At 40.3% G+C, this 16,435-nt stretch overlaps 2 protein-coding genes, 1 long non-coding RNA gene and 1 pseudogene across 3 annotated transcripts; 3 read left to right on the forward strand and 1 right to left on the reverse strand.

Moving 5' to 3' along the window:
* Window positions 1-239: 239 nt before the first annotated feature.
* Window positions 240-6,431, forward strand: LOC149265567 (uncharacterized). Its single transcript, XM_089404862.1, has 7 exons — window positions 240-1,528; window positions 1,883-2,311; window positions 3,125-3,215; window positions 3,576-3,849; window positions 4,069-4,454; window positions 5,342-5,466; window positions 6,266-6,431. Exons 1-7 carry the CDS (start codon window positions 240-242, stop codon window positions 6,429-6,431), a joined length of 2,760 nt encoding a protein of 919 aa, XP_089260988.1.
* A 90-nt stretch (window positions 6,432-6,521) lies between these two features.
* LOC149265568 (uncharacterized) lies at window positions 6,522-7,592 on the reverse strand. Its single transcript, XM_089393271.1, has 4 exons — window positions 7,050-7,592; window positions 6,899-6,960; window positions 6,780-6,823; window positions 6,522-6,726 (listed from the first exon to the last, which is right to left on the reverse strand). Exons 1-4 carry the CDS (start codon window positions 7,582-7,584, stop codon window positions 6,696-6,698), a joined length of 672 nt encoding a protein of 223 aa, XP_089249397.1. The 5' UTR covers window positions 7,585-7,592; the 3' UTR covers window positions 6,522-6,695.
* A 1,901-nt stretch (window positions 7,593-9,493) lies between these two features.
* On the forward strand, window positions 9,494-11,380 carry LOC149265569 (cytochrome P450 94B3 pseudogene; annotated as a pseudogene).
* Window positions 11,381-15,141: 3,761 nt separating this feature from the next.
* LOC149265570 (uncharacterized) lies at window positions 15,142-15,806 on the forward strand. The gene is made up of 3 exons (XR_016251776.1): window positions 15,142-15,251; window positions 15,352-15,420; window positions 15,507-15,806. It is a non-coding gene; the product is annotated as an uncharacterized LOC149265570 (long non-coding RNA).
* Window positions 15,807-16,435: the final 629 nt, after the last annotated feature.

A 16,435-nucleotide genomic window follows, 5' to 3' on the forward strand; every position in this document is an offset into this window, starting at 1 on the left:
AAGTCAAAGTCCATGTATTTAATATGTTAAGTAAAGGTTGTAATATATGTAAGAGTAGTCAATATTAAAAAAAAAATTGTTTACTGTAGTTTTACTTGTGGGTACGTGACAAATTGGTATCAGAGCCCAAGGTTTACAACTCTGTGGCCTTTGGGAAAATTTTAAGATTACAACAATATGTTTATAAACAGTATTATGATAACAGTTCAGCAATACAACAAGACAATTAACTCTGTTTAATGAGATGTTCAGTAGCAGGTAGCAGCAGAATGAGAAGAGGACACAGTGCTCCTTCTGGGAATCCAGAACCCCCGGACAACACGGAACAACCTCAAGGGAATTCTGAGTTCTGGGTACAACTGGGAGCAGCAGGACGCACTACTGATTCAACGCTATTGAGGACCTTGAAAGAGTTAAAGGAGGAAATGGCTCAGTTGCGTGCAGATAATGCAAGATTGAATGTTGAACAAGAGAGGATCCTGAAAAGCTTATCTGATAAACAGCATCAACAGCAGTCACATCCGAGGCCGGAACAAGCACACATAACAGATGAACAAAGCTATCATACTGAACAGGAGGAAGCAGAGGACAGAGGAGAGAAGTCTGTCAATGCTTCTGAATATCAGACTCCCAAAAGACCCCGGATGGAGTTACACGGAGAGTTTAGAAAGATTAAACCACCTCATTTTGATGGAGAATCTGAAGAAGCTGCAGAAGCATGGCTGATTAATATGAATAAGTATTTTCAGGTATACGAATACGATCATCATCTGAAGGCAAGGCTGGCCATATTCCAGTTGCAAGCCAAAGCCACATTATGGTGGGAAGAGGTTAAGATGGTGCGAGGAATAAGTGAACAGGATGTGACATGGGAAAAGTTCCAAGGATATTTTAAAGAGAGGTACCTGACAGAACGTTTTTATGATGAAAAGGCACGTGAATTTCACGATCTGCGACTAGGACAGCAGACCATTGATGAGTTTGTAACCAAGTTTACATCCCTGCTTCGCTACGTGCCCTATATTCGGGAAGAAAAGGCTAAAGTCCAAAGATTTGTTAGTAGCTTACCTCTGGCAATGCGAGAAAGAATAGAGTTCGATAATCCAAAAACCATGGATGAAGCAGTGCGAAAAGCAAGACTGTGTTATCAGCAGAACAGATCAAAAGGGGAAAATCCCGGAAAGCGTTGGACAGATAAGCGAGGCAGTAAAATGCCCATGGGAAGTAAGGGAGCACGCAGCAGCTTTCAGAAAGGATTCTCGAAAGGAGCCAGCACTAAAAACTCAGCAAAATCCCAAAGTAGATTCAAGCCTCCTGCAGAATCTAAATACAGTGAACAGCAAGTTAGATTGGACCATGAAAACACAGCTCGGCCACCTGTTCAATGTTGGGGTTGTGGCGGACCCCATTATGTCAGGAACTGCCCTCATCGGAAGGACAACGATCAGTTGTCCCAGATCTATGAAGCTTCAACAGTAGGAGATGTGGCTCGATCCATGCCCAGAATAAACGCAGCACTGGAGGATCGGCAAGCTGATTACCAGCCAACGATGATAGAGTTCGAAGGTAAGATCTTTGATCGCGCTGTTTCTGTTTTAGTAGATCCAGGAGCTACCTTAAGCTATATAAGTCCTAAAGTGGTAGAAAGCTGTGGTTTACAAACTACTAAATTTAAAAGCCCATGGTTAGTACAGCTGGCCACTGGGACCAAAAGAAGGGTATTAACCAAAGTCAGCAACTGTCCATTAAGTTTAGCTAACCAAACCATAACAACTGAGTTGAATGTACTCCCTCTTGGTTCCTATGACGTGCTGATAGGAATGGACTGGTTGGAACGACGGTGGTCTGTAATTAATTGTAAAACAAAAACAGTTTCTTACAGAGATGAGCTGGGTGTGGGAAAAGAAATACAAGGCATTCAGAAACCAGTGCAGATTCGGCCAATCACAGCCTCCCAGCTGGTTAAATGTATCCGGAATAAGTGTCAGATTTATGCAGTGCAAGTGGGGTTTGCAGATTCAGTGGATAAGGTTGCAACTGTTAAAGATATACCTGTAGTGCAAGAATTTGCAGATGTATTCCCTGAAGAGATTCCAGGGCTGCCACCCAGAAGGGATTTGGATTTTACCATTGAGCTGATACCCGGAGCAGCCCCAGTATCCCGGGCACCCTATCGGATGAGTGTGCCAGAGTTAACTGAGTTAAAAATGCAGCTGCAAGAGCTGCTAGAAAAGAAGTACATCCGTCCCAGTGTCTCTCCTTGGGGAGCACCTGTGCTGTTTGTGAGGAAGAAAGATGGGACTCTGCGAATGTGCATAGACTATAGACAACTAAATAAACTAACAGTCAAAAACAAATATCCACTACCCCGCATTGATGAGCTATTTGATCAGGTGAAGGGGGCGACCATCTTCTCAAAGATCGATTTGAGATCAGGTTACCATCAAATCAGAATTAAAGATGAGGACATAGCCAAGACAGCTTTTCGTACTCGTTACGGACATTACGAGTTTGTGGTACTGCCTTTTGGATTAACAAATGCGCCTGCAACATTCATGTGCTTGATGAATAGTGTATTTCATCAATATTTAGACAAATTTGTATTAATCTTCATTGATGATATACTCATTTATTCCCGAAATAAGAAAGAACATGAGGAACATTTAAGGATAGTGTTACAGACCTTACGGAAGCATCAGTTATATGGGAAATTCAGCAAGTGTGATTTCTATAAAGAGCAGATCCAGTATTTGGGTCACATTATTACAAAGGAAGGTATAGCCGTAGACCCCGAAAAGATTAAAACTATAATGGATTGGCCTACACCCAAGGATGTAGCAGACATTCGATCTTTCATGGGGCTGGCCGGATACTACCGGCGGTTTGTAGAGGGTTTTTCTAGAGTTGCTTTTCCCATTACCTCCTTGCAAAAGAAAGGAAAAGCGTTTAGGTGGACAGCAGATTGTCAGCGGAGCTTCGAACAGCTCAAACATTTACTCACCACAGCACCTGTGCTGTGTGTAGCAGATCCTGAAAAGGAATATGTAGTCTGTACAGATGCCAGTAAGGAGGGCGTGGGTGGAGTGCTAATGCAGGAAGGCAAAGTGATTGCCTATGAGTCCAGGAAGTTGAAGGAGCATGAGCAGAAATATTCTGCCTATGACCTGGAACTAACCGCTGTGATTCATGCTTTGAAGATGTGGCGCCATTATCTGGTAGGGAGAAAATTTCTGCTAATGACAGATCACCACAGTTTGACTAGTTACTTTAGTCAACCTACTTTAAACGCAAGACAAGCAAGATGGGTAGACTTTTTGGGAAATTTCGATTTCGAAATTAAACACCTAAAAGGAAAGGAGAACAGAGTAGCTGATGCACTAAGTCGAAAAGTACATTGCATTTATGAGATTGGTATCAGTCAAGGATGGTCCACTCTTGACCAAGAGATTGAGGAGGCTGCGGCGCAAGATCAGATTTATTTGCAAAAGAAGCATTTGGTGCAAAATTCAGATGACCGTTCCATACAGCAAGGTTATACCTTGAATACAGCTGGCATGTTGTGTTTTCAAAAGAAGATCTACATACCTAATCAAAGCAGTATTAAAGAAAAGATTCTGGATGAAAATCATAGAAGTCCCTATGCAGGGCATCCTGGTTACCAGAAACTAATCACCTCACTAAGGAAGGAGTATTACTGGCCCGGCATGAAGAGGGATGTTGTAGAATACCTGGCACGCTGTTTGGAGTGTCAGCAAGTGAAAGCCGAACATCAGCATCCTGCAGGACTACTACAGCCGATACCCATACCAGAATGGAAATGGGAGACCATAACCATGGACTTTATCACTGGTTTGCCTAAGTCCAAAAGGAGTAATGATTCAATAATGGTAGTGGTGGATAAACTCAGCAAGTCAGCTCACTTCATACCGGTTCAATCCACTTATCGTGCAGCTCAAATCGCAAACATATTTATGCAAAATATATTTAAACTTCATGGGCTGCCGAAAGTAATAATATCTGATCGTGATGTTAAGTTTACCTCAGCTTTTTGGAGGACCTTATTTGAAGGTCTAGGAACTCAGTTGAGTTTCAGCACCGCATACCATCCGCAAACTGACGGACAGACTGAGCGAGTGAACCAAGTGTTAGAGGACATGTTGAGGTCTTATGTGATGCAGCAACCTACGCGGTGGGAGGAGTATCTACATCTAGTAGAATTCGCCTATAATAACGGCTACCACTCATCCTTGAAGATGAGCCCCTTTGAAGTACTTTATGGCCGGAAGTGCCGCACACCCTCCAGTTGGGGTGGACCGGAGGACAAATTCTTATTAGGACCTGAAATGTTGGAGGAGATGGAGGTCATGGTAAAACGGGTTCGAGCTAATTTAAAGATAGCACAAGATAGGCAGAAGAATTTTGCAGACCGGAAGAGAACATTTAAAGAATATCAAGTGGGTGAACATGTATACATCAGAATTCGAGCTAGGAAGAGTACCCTTCAATGGAATGCTTGTGCCAAACTGGCACCACGCTTTTGTGGACCATTCCAAATTCTGGCACGAGTAGGGCCGGTAGCTTATCAGCTCGCCCTACCCAGCCATATTCGGGTTCATAATGTCTTCCATGTATCAGTTTTAAAGAGATATGTGTATGACCCTAGACATATAATAAGTTGGCAGGACATTCAGGTGAGAAAAGACTGTCATCAAATGTAAACTGAAATGAAATACTAGTAAAACAACTGATTTAATTGTTATGTGTTTCAGGTGGAATCGGAAGGAGAGTTCCTGGTCGAACCAGTGAACATATTAGATCAGAGAAAAGTCGAGCTGCGGAGAAAAGTCATCAGCCAGGTTAAAGTGCAGTGGCAGCACTTTGGGCCTGAAGAGGCCACCTGGGAAGATGAACAAATGATGAGGGATACTTATCCCAGACTGTTTTTGGATAAGCAGCAACATCGGGACGATGTAGACTTTCAGGAGGGGGAGATGTAACACCCCTTGTGAAAAGTAAATGCTAGTAACTAGTGAAGTAAATATGGAACAAAGACTTTATTTAAATATGTGTAATTCTGTTGTTAATGTTAATGTTATGTTAATAAAAAGACAGATTGTATTGGTACCATTCTGAATTGAGTTATGATTAATCATGGTTAAGTAACTGAGGAATCAGTTACCCTAACTATCTGGAGGTAGTTGAGACCCCAGAGGAAAAAGGGGAAAAAATGCAAAGTTTGGTTAGGATCAGATGGCAGAAAGAAAAAATGCTATGCTGGTGAGGATCAGATAGCAGAAGGGGAAAAAGGAAAAACTTTCTTGTGCACGCTACGTCTGGTTAGGATCAGATAGCGTTGACTGGCAAAGACCAGTGTTATTGCGGTCGAGTAGGACCTGCAAGTGCTTGGGGGTGGAAGCTCAGCAAAGACTTCCTACGGACGGGTGGATTGACAAGCATCATAAAGAGGTTTGGCACAGAAGCAGGTATGGCTTCTTGCTTATGCAACTATTAAAGGATTAAATGTTTATTTTGGTTCTGTGAATAGAACAGTGAAATAAGTGAAGTATTGACTGCTTTTATTATAAGCCAGTGTCGAGAAAATAGAAATGATATGCTCTGTGCATTATAGACAATATATACAGCCTTAGGAAAACATGTATAGTTTACTGTGTAAATGATAATAAAACCACCGAGTCAAGTGTACTATTGACCCGAACAAGAACCTGAGAAAAGAACTTAAGAATCTACAGGGGAAATATTACCGGAGACTGCGGTTACAGTACTCCTCAAAACCCTAGTAAATACCCTGAAGGGTTATGGTTACAGTGTCTATAACTTATTCAGAAAACAGAACCGAAAACAGAACCTTGTGTTTATGAAATAGAAAAGAGGAAACGCAACCAAGTATGAAAGATAAGCCGGCATATAGATACATGTATATATACAACTATTCCGCAAATGTAACGAAACCTACAGCCGTTCCTTGTAACTTGAATAGGGTAAAACCCCGGCAATAAATTGTGAACACAGAACTAAGTTTAAAGGCTCGCGTTCAAGCGAGAGATCAGAACATTGAAATCTTTGTTGCATATGTTACGGTAAACCATGTACTATTATCACAGAACTTTACTCATAAGCAACCGGACCATAAATATTATAAAGATTGCAGCGGTAATGCATTTCGACGATATCTTATACAGTTGAACACGCATTCACAGAAAACGGTACTGCATGTTATGTAAAGCATTTTATTACTTCTTAACAGAAAAACAGAAGGTGAATATAAACTAGAACGCCGCGGTGAGGGGAAGACTGTGACTGTAAGTCCAAAACCCCGGCGGTTCTTCATATTGATATGCTGCTTAGTGAAACCCCTCGGCCGAGCCATAGCTTACGCCAGGCTGGTCGAGGCACCAAGCCGGCAACCATAACTAAAGTTACATTCCTAAACATTAAGAAAATACATGCACAGTGCCTTGACGGAATACATACAGCTACTCACACCGGCACGAAGTTATCCATGATATCGAAACGACAAAGAACAAGTATATTTATCCATGCAAAAGAAACTGAGTATAAATATATCATTGTGCACTTGAATACACAAATGTTCCACAGTTAAACTAGGCAGGAACGCCTTGAAGTTCAAAAACAGAGTTAACAATTAGATTTACAGCTGGGTTCAGAAGAACCAGTCAAGTCTTACGAAAATAGAACAATAACGACACCAAAATGTGCATACATGAACTGATACTTCTCGGCCTCAATAGCAAAAGAGAACCCGAGCTTGAACAGAGAGGAATTTGGGACATTCCCGTAATCCCTGCCAAGGGAATCATATCTTAGCTAATTCTTAAAACAAACCTCATGCGAATAGAACCAGTGTTCAAACCCTTACCGGTGTTGGGTAGCCGACGAACGAAGGAAACCCCTTACTCCAGAGGCATGGGCGGTGACCATCTGCATACCCATGAATACACATTAGCACAAACCTGGCAGAACCAAAATGTAAACTGTGAACACAAGCTCTGGAAGGAATAATTCATTACCTGCGAAATCGAGACCTGGTATAATCAACGCCATCAATGACGAAGTATGCAGGGCCTGGAAGCCATGGTTGCATGCCAGTGAACCTCGGGTGACAGAGAAAGTTAAACAGCGATGGAAGGATGCAGAGCTGCAGCTACAACGCTGCATAATGAAATGGAGGACTAAAGCCGCGAAACAAGCACTAGCATATAAGTAAGCCAGCCCAATTACCGACTCGTGGCACAGTTGGAGCCGTGGATCTGCGGTGAGCCATCTGCATCGTCCGATAACCGGTGACCTCGGGATAGGTTTTGGCGCGGAGGCAACAAGTCCAAGGCCACAGTACAAGCACATGGCCGCATGACAACCGACCGTCGATCTAGCCAGGTGGGCTTCATCAACGCTACCATGCGGACTAAGGTCAGAGCCGGACTTGCCAGCACATCCGGTAGATTTATTGGAATATGGAAAGTGTAGTTGCCGTAGATCAAACATTAAATAATTGCCATCTGTGATACCGGGTATCACATCATGTAATTGTATATCGAAAACCATGTCATTAGCCCGTGAAACATTATGAGCGGCAATCAACAGTTGACAAAAACAAATATATATATTGTGTTAACGCATGTGCATTGACATGTAACATAGCATCATGATTCTTTATAGTTGAGTTGTGATTTCGTATGCAGGTTAAGTAAAAGTCAAAGTCCATGTATTTAATATGTTAAGTAAAGGTTGTAATATATGTAAGAGTAGTCAATATTAAAAAAAAATTTGTTTACTGTAGTTTTACTTGTGGGTACGTGACAGAGGAGGATCCAGCCAAAATTACCAAAGGTTCTTTTGCCAGTAGGAGAGGTAGATAAGGGTAAAAACAAAGTGGTTTGTACTGGTGAAGTAGTTCTATGTACAGAGACAAACACGGATATTCATTAGGAAGACACTGAGATTTCTATCCACCAATTCCTCCTGCAATTACGTTATCGATAATGATCCCACATTGGAAACCATAGAAACCCGACACTTTGATTCCGGCAGTAGGCAGTTGCGCTTTTAAATTGGTCAAATAACATCATAATTGGCATTGGATGTAATCATCATTTCAGATATTTTGGTTGGGAAGTTTTCGCCCTCATCTCTGGCTGTGGAATTTTTGGCCCTCAATGGGCATTGGACCAATTTTTCCTTTTAGGAAATGATTCGATTTAATTAAAATTGTGTTATTTTTTGGAGATGAATTTAATTAATTAAAATGGTGTTTTTTTATTGTTGTGTTCAGAGATGTATTTTATGGTGTAATATAAAAGAGATGTATAATTTTTATATGTAATTTTTTTATACTTAACATTGAGTTAACATGTATCTTTTTAAAAATAAAATAAAACATCTCTTTCAAAAAATATTTTATATATATTATATATATTAAAAATAAAAATATATATATATATTTTTTTAATTATAACTAAAATCATTATGAAATATTAATAACTTTATTGATATTATAAATAACATGAACAAAACATATATATTCCACATCTTTTAATAATAATCTTTTAATAATATTTATTTATTATTCAGGTGGTTGATAGCTATTTTTATTGTTTAAAAAATCTATAGTAACTATTTATTTTTAATTAAAAAAAAGAAATTATTAAAGTGAGCCCAAAAAAAGGTTTTTGATAAAACTAAAAAAACATTTTCTTTTATTAAAGTGAGCCAAAAAAAAATAGATTTTTGATAAAACTAATTAAAAAATTACATTTTCTTTCCATTGATCTCTCTCCGTTATTTAGATGTTCAGTAATTTAGAAATCTAAGAACTCTCTCCTGATTATACGTTAATATACGTCATTTTGACGAGCTGAATAGAAAATTACAAGCATTGCATCTATCTATTACGAAGGTAACGTTTATTTATGAATGCAATTTTGCTCATATATTATTAATTTGTGAAAAATCTCCAAAACAATTTTAAAAATTCCCTATAATTGACATGCACATATATTATTTGGATAATGTGAAATGAAGCCTTTAAGTTCTCCTTCATTCATTGCTTTCAATTTGATTGCTCCAAGGGCAGGTTGACTCGAAACAATAATGCAGCGGAAAGTCGGTTCCCTCCGCTCACAAGGGACTTTTCAATATTCGGTGGTTGTGAGTTTCGTGGAGAGCGAGCAAGGCAGACGCATGCGTGCTTCCCGATGCCCGGTGTAGTAAGCCTACTGTCAAAATCTTGGACCGACACGAAACAAAAGCTAATTACACGGGTGACGTTGCCGTACCGCTTCTCACAAAGATTGCCGCACGTGAAATCCGTGCTGGATACAGTTTCAGATAGTGACATTCGCTTAGAGAATCGAGAGCGTAAGCAGAGCTTGTCGGTTTGATTAGATTAAGAAACCGCGGCTTTTAAAACCCTTCATCCTGCTGGTCGTGATAAAAGCGCAAGCGTCTTGTTGCGAGTGCAAGAAAGTGCGTGAAAACTTCATGGAGGAATCTCTAGTTTTACCCTCCTCGCAGATCCAGAGGACGGATCTAATATTGATGTTCTTCTTCTTGGTATTGGCGATTTTGTTGCCACTGGTGTTTTATTTGGTATTTCTGTACATTAATGTAGGATTTAGATTATGCAGAACGGTGATCAACGGACCCAGACGGTATCCGGTTGTGGGTTCGCTGCTTGGATTTTGGAGGAATCGAAGCAGGCAATTAGAATGGTACGCCCAGATGCTTTCAGAATCCCCCACGCAGACCATCGTGGTGGAGCGACTCGGATGCGTTCGAACAGTTGTGACGGCGAATGCGGAGAATGTAGAGCACATGCTGAAGACGCGGTTCGACAAGTATCCCAAGGGCGAGCCTTTCACGGCCATTCTCCACGATCTGTTGGGGAAGGGTATCTTCAATTCTGATGGGGACGCCTGGAAATTGCAGCGGAAGGTCGCCAGCTACGAGTTCAATACCCACTCTATCCGCAATTTCATTCTACATGTCCTGGAGGCTGTCACGGATCGACTCTTGCCAATTCTAGAGGAGGCGAGCGAGCGGGGTAGCTGCTTGGATTTGCAGGATATTCTGAAGCGTTTCGCCTTTGATAATATATGCAAAGTTGCGTTTGGGGTCGATCCGGCTTTTCTCGATGGAAGCCTTCCTGTTTCGGAATTGTCGCAGGCTTTCGATTTGGCAACGGAGCTTAGCGCTCGGAGGTCCACTGAGCCCATCTCGTTGGTGTGGAAGATAAAGAGAATGCTTAACGTTGGCTCAGAAAGGCGCCTCTCACGAGCGGTGGAGGCCGTACACCAATTCGCAATGGATGTTATTCTGCAACGCAGACAGGAGATCGCCAGCGGCTCTCCCTGCAAACAGGATCTGCTCTCCAGATTCATGGGGCTCACCAATGTACAAGCAGATCTGCCAGAACGAAACGCCTATCGTTCCGAAGAGTTTCTTCGAGACTCCATCATCAGTTTCGTTTTGGCCGGTAGAGACACCACCTCGGCTGCACTAACGTGGTTCTTCTGGCTCCTCACCTCACATCCCCATGTTGAAGATGCAATACACAAAGAGACAACACGTCTCATGGCCGTCAAACCCGGAGCAAAAAAGGAAGGAAATCCCCTGGTATTTTCATACGAGGATCTGCGAAGCATGCATTACCTACACGCTTCAATCTGCGAATCGATGAGACTTTATCCGCCGGTCCTTTTGGACTCCAGACACGCCCTCCATAACGACGTTCTGCCCGATGGGACTTTCGTGGGCAAAGGCAATCGGGTGACTTATCACCCGTACGCCATGGGTAGAATTGACGCCATGTAGGGCGCCGACTGTCTGCAATTCAAGCCGGAAAGGTGGATGAACGAGGATGGCCATTTCGCCCCGCAGAGTCCATTCAAGTTTGCAGTCTTCCATGGAGGCCCGCGGACCTGTCTGGGTAAAGACATGGCGTTTACTCAGATGAAATATGTTGCGGCGACTGTGATTTCCATGTTCAGATTGCGGCGGCCTTCTGAGTATTCTGCTGCGGGAGCTCCAAAGCTCATTCACAGCTTGACTGCGTGCATGAAGGGGGGTTTTCCCGTTGTTGTTGAAAAAAGGGAGGTGGGCTTTATATCATAGCAGTAGCGCTTCTCTAACTTTCACTGTTCTTGTTCTCATTGTAACTTCGCTATGGTTCAGCCCCCAAACACAAAGAAAAGGCAATCGGACCTTAGTTTTACATTTTCTTTAACATCTTCTTCTTTGCTGCGTCATTTTTTTTTTGTAGGGTTCACACTTAGTGTCTAATCCGCCACTGTCGTCTATAATCGGCCTAAGTTTCTTAACTTCAATTACAGTACTATTTGGGTTGGCACTTCTGTGTTTTACGATATCAGTAACTTATTAATGTACGGATGAACATTGGAAACGAAGGCTATCGTTTACACTGAGAAAGCTGGCAAATATCATTATGGGTTTAACGAATTTTTCGCTGTACTTATTACAAATTAGCTTGTCATTTTTTTGGAATGAAAATTTTAAATTAGTATTTTAAATTTATTATTTGTTTTTTATTTAGAATTGTTTTCACAGCTTGTGAGGGTAAACATGAGAGGAAGAGTTACTATGACATGACTTGACTTCCTAAATCACATTAAGAAAATGGAGTCGACAAAATGAAACTTTAATGACTTTCCTCACTAGCTACAGCCCCCAGGAGAGCTAACCGTCATGAAACTTTAATGACCTTCCTCAGGAGCTATAGGGCTCACACGAACTAAACAACCACTCCAAGTGCCCAAACCCTGAGATAATTGCATTCAGGAGTTAACCCTCATGAAACTTTAATGACCTTCCTCAGGAGCTATAGGGCCCACAGGAGCTAAACAACCACTCCAAGTGCCCAAACCCTTAGATACTTGCATTTTAAGTGATCTGTACTCAAAGTCACTTGCATAAAAGGACAAGCCAAAGACTATGACCCTCCAATCGGATGGATAACCCCGCTCACACGAACTAAACAACCACTCCAAGTGCCCAAACCTTGAGATACTTGCATTCAGGAGTTAACCCTCATGAAACTTTAATGACCTTCCTCAGGAGCTATAGGGCCCACAGGAGCTAAACAACCACTCCAAGTGCCCAAACCCTCAGATACTTGCATTTTAAGTGATTTGTACTCAAAGTCACTTGCATAAAAGGACAAGCCAAAGACTATGACCCTCCAATCTGATGGATAACCCCGCGTCCCAGCGACTGTAGTCTAGATTTTCCAATTCTGAGTATGCGACCCCAAAATTTGAGCCACTTTTTGGGAGATACTGATAAAAAATTCTAGAATGATGAATGACACGAGGACAAAGCCATTAATGCAAAACTTAGTCAAAAACTGACCTATATAGGCGTAACCATGACAGACTTTTCGTCAAACACGTCGTGAACATGTAATCTACAAATCATAAATGCATATTTGATCATAGGGGTTTGATACTTATCTCAGAATCGTCAAGAAGATCTAATGCCCTCTCACAATGGCTTCAATAACATCTATTAGGTCATGCATTCAATAACCATTCATTTACCAATAAAACCTGTTAAGAGCCATAACTAGAATTTCTCATGAAATCAAGCTTATAACCATCATATAACCAGAATAATAACAATAATAGAACAACCATCAAAGCCACATAATAACAAGTATAAATATTCATAAAAGTGCAAGAGGAAAAGAACTCTTATTAACATATGCAAAAGTCAACCAAGTCTGTGACTTCCACGTAGCACCCAACCATAGATTAGACTGAACCAAATCTCTCCTTCAGCCAATCACCCTCGTGGCATATTCCAAGCATGAATGTAAGATTTCATGGAATAAACCAAGCAAAACCAAACCAGACTTCCAAAGGCCAACCACCTAACCCTCATTCCACCTCATGATCAGACATCACTAGCAATCACCATATCAGTCTCTACCCAAGTTGTCCACGACTCTGAAGCATTTGTTCCAACCCAACTCCAAGACTAGTAACTTAACCCACAGTTGTCATAGGGCTCCAAAGATTTTGTCCAACCAAGGCTTAAAGACTAGTAAGTTAAAGTCCAACCAAGGCTTCGAGGACTAGTAGTTCAACCCAAATTGTTCCAAGGCTTCAAGAGGGTTTGTCCAACGAGGGCTCCAGGAACTAGTAACTCAACCCATGGCCATGAGAAACATGAGCACCAATCAGAAACAATCAAGTGGGAAAACCACAACACCATGGCTATCTGGGAAATGACAAGGCTAGGAAAAATCACAATCAATCTAAGAATCCTTCATGGCTATCTGGGAAATGACAAGGCTAGGAAAAATCACAATCAATCTAAGAATCCTCCATGTAAATGACAAATCATAACCAAATAATCACATGCATATATCATGCATGCCAAAACTAACAAGAAAATCATACATGCAACTCGATACCTCAAAGCAATCGAATTGTAGTGGTTGATCTCGCTATCCCCTTGCGCTTTTCTACTTTTCTTTTGCCTTCTTTTGTAAATCCAATGAAAACTATAGTGCTCCAAACATGCTTCAACAATGCTCCAAGATTTCTTTAAGTGTGTAAGAGTAGGATTGAGAGAAAATAGAATGAGAGTGCCAAAGAATGAACCTACAAAAAGTTGTGAATTGATTCTGAGAAGCTTTTTTATCATTGAGACTTTTATTTTTTCTTCAATTTTCCTCACATGCAATTTTGTGATCCTTCACTTCTTTTTCTCTTATTTTCTTTTATTTTATAAATAAATACCAATAAATGTCTCTTTGCCTTTGTCATTGCCTTTGTCAATTTCCATAGCCATAAATTAATCACAAGTAATCGATATCACTATGCTTTTGCCCAACATTCAACTTGGAATACATGTCGTATGACCGTGGTTTTATTTTCTCTTTATTAACTTTATTACATACATTTTTAACCGAAAATGTTACATTTGTGTATTTATAGAAAATTATAAAATAAATAATAAAGTGATAAATTCTTTTGTTTAGAACTTTGTTATTGGTTGGCCATGAAAATTTTAATTTAAAATTTTATCATGAAAAAGTACAGAAAAAACTATATATAAAAATTCAACTTTCATTTTAATTTTCAATTTATATTAATGTATAACTGAATTTAAGATAGAAATAGTGATGCATATTCATCCATTTAAAATCCCCAAGTCAAATGTTCTTTTAGTATCATATTCCTACCCAAAACCTGTAATTGTTATAGGTATACTTTTCTATAGGTGCATAAAAACCTTACTAGCGACTTCGTAGAAATTTGGAATTTCCAAAAAAAAAAGAAAATTACATTTTCTGTATATGGTATACTTACAAATTTAATGTCACATATTTATTCTATTTTTTATATGTGCTTTTTTACAAATATTTTTAAATTTTTTATTAGAAAAACTAAACATTTTATAATATTATGACAATAAACAAATTTAGACCATTTTTCTTATATAATTAAGAAAGTTGGAATATTAAATAAAAAAATTAAAATATAAATATACAATAAAATATTTTGTCGAATGTCACACCTCTGTTCACTTATACATAATCAAAAAAAAATTTAATGTACACCTAACATAATAAGCCAGCAATACATTATGGTTTCCATGTGTTTATATGTATTCCCATGCTTTTAACGAGCAACCACATACTTTATACAATCGATTATCACATCATATGTTTGTTAAACGGAAACCTTGGAATTACATGAACCATACAACATTGTTATGTGTTTCGACCGGGGTTGTGTGTAAGCCCTACTCTCACATCACACAAACCTAGCTATAAGTCTACAACCGTAACGTGTATTAACTTGGCGCGGCCTTTGATGGTCCGGCCGCAGCTTATACAGATGCCAACTCACCCATATCTTTAAGACATTCGTCCTTGCGGGGGCATGTGGCATGATCTGGCTCTTATGGCCATGTGACACTTTGGAAACAGGAATCTCGGTTCTGATGCTTTGGGTTCCCGCCTTACTTCAACGGCTGGGATCTCATCCAGAGATCGGAGGGTTAACATGCTTTCAAGGGTTTGAGATGATATATAATCACCCGCCTACAGTCTCAGGGTTCATTTGCATGCTAATCCTCTCGACTCCGGTCCAGCGCTTCACCTCAGGGTTAATGTCACCCGCAGCATTCCTTCACTCGGCAAACGCATCAGAAGCTAAGAACTGCTTGTCATCCGGTCATCTCAGGTACTGGTTCTGGTTTGCCAATTTCATAGTGTTGGTTAATCGTTTGGTTTATTTGTAACAATTCCGCACTGATTAATTTCTCTGTTGCTATGGTTTGCAGCCGCGCCCTGCAACCCTTCGGATGGAACAGGGGTGGCTTCTCCCAGCGATTCAACCTTCTCAACCACAGGTGAGTTATGACTTTACTACTAGCCTGCATAACAGAGTTTCAAAGTTCAGATCTTAAGCTATGGTCATGGTTTATGGTGGATGCAGACCGCCACTCCAACGCGGGTTTCCTCTTCCCAAACGCTGAGGTATTTCCCGTAGAGGATCTTCGCGGTTGCATCCTTATTGCTGTCTGGTCTTAGCAGTAAATCGTTGTTTAAGTCATGGTTCATCGGAACCTGAGTTCTTTTCAGATGTTTATAGTTAGTTCTTTTCCGCTGTTATACTGTAACTACCATAGCGGCATACCCGAGTTAGAGGGTTATCTCTGTTTGTATTTAATGGTTGCGGGTCTGGCTTCAGTGCTCAGATCTGTCAGCAAACCTTCCGAGGTTTATCCTCAACCCATATGTACATTTGATCTTCTTCTCAGGTTTTTACCGTTCAATGCTATGTATTTAGATTTTTGGTATCACAGAACTGTTTAAGACTCAATCGATTTACACATATTCATGGTACTGTGAGACTGTTTAAGCCTCTGGGCGATTTACGCTTGCATCTAATATAATTTTGTCTCACATTTACTTTAATTCCGATGCAGAACATGGGGTTTATCTTAATATTACTATTTTGCTTATTTACCTGTTTGCATTCGAATATCTAAACCCAGGTTACGATATTTGCTTCAATCTTATACTCTGTTCTCACTATGAGTCCATCGTTTTATTAGTCTGCTCGGCATGCTTTGAATGGCTGTAACCTGTGTTATATTTTCCTTCTATTACGGAAATACCGCATTGTCTGAGGTTTCTCTTGCAGCTATATGCTCAGCATTTCCTATATTTTAAAGAATGCATGTCTCGTTCAAGGTTGTGTGCACAGAATGGTATATATAAATATAACCCTTATTCGAGATTACAGGCATCAGTTTGTGTTTATATATCTGTAACCCGTATTCGATGTTACATGCACAGAACTTTATAAAAATAACTGTAACTCTCATTTGAAGCTACATGCACAGGTTTTGTTTAATATAA

Source organism: Pinus tabuliformis, chromosome 6 (genome assembly GCF_031772625.1).
Source record: "Pinus tabuliformis cultivar Carrire ecotype Pingquan chromosome 6, CPIR1, whole genome shotgun sequence".
Lineage (NCBI taxonomy): Eukaryota > Viridiplantae > Streptophyta > Pinopsida > Pinales > Pinaceae > Pinus > Pinus tabuliformis.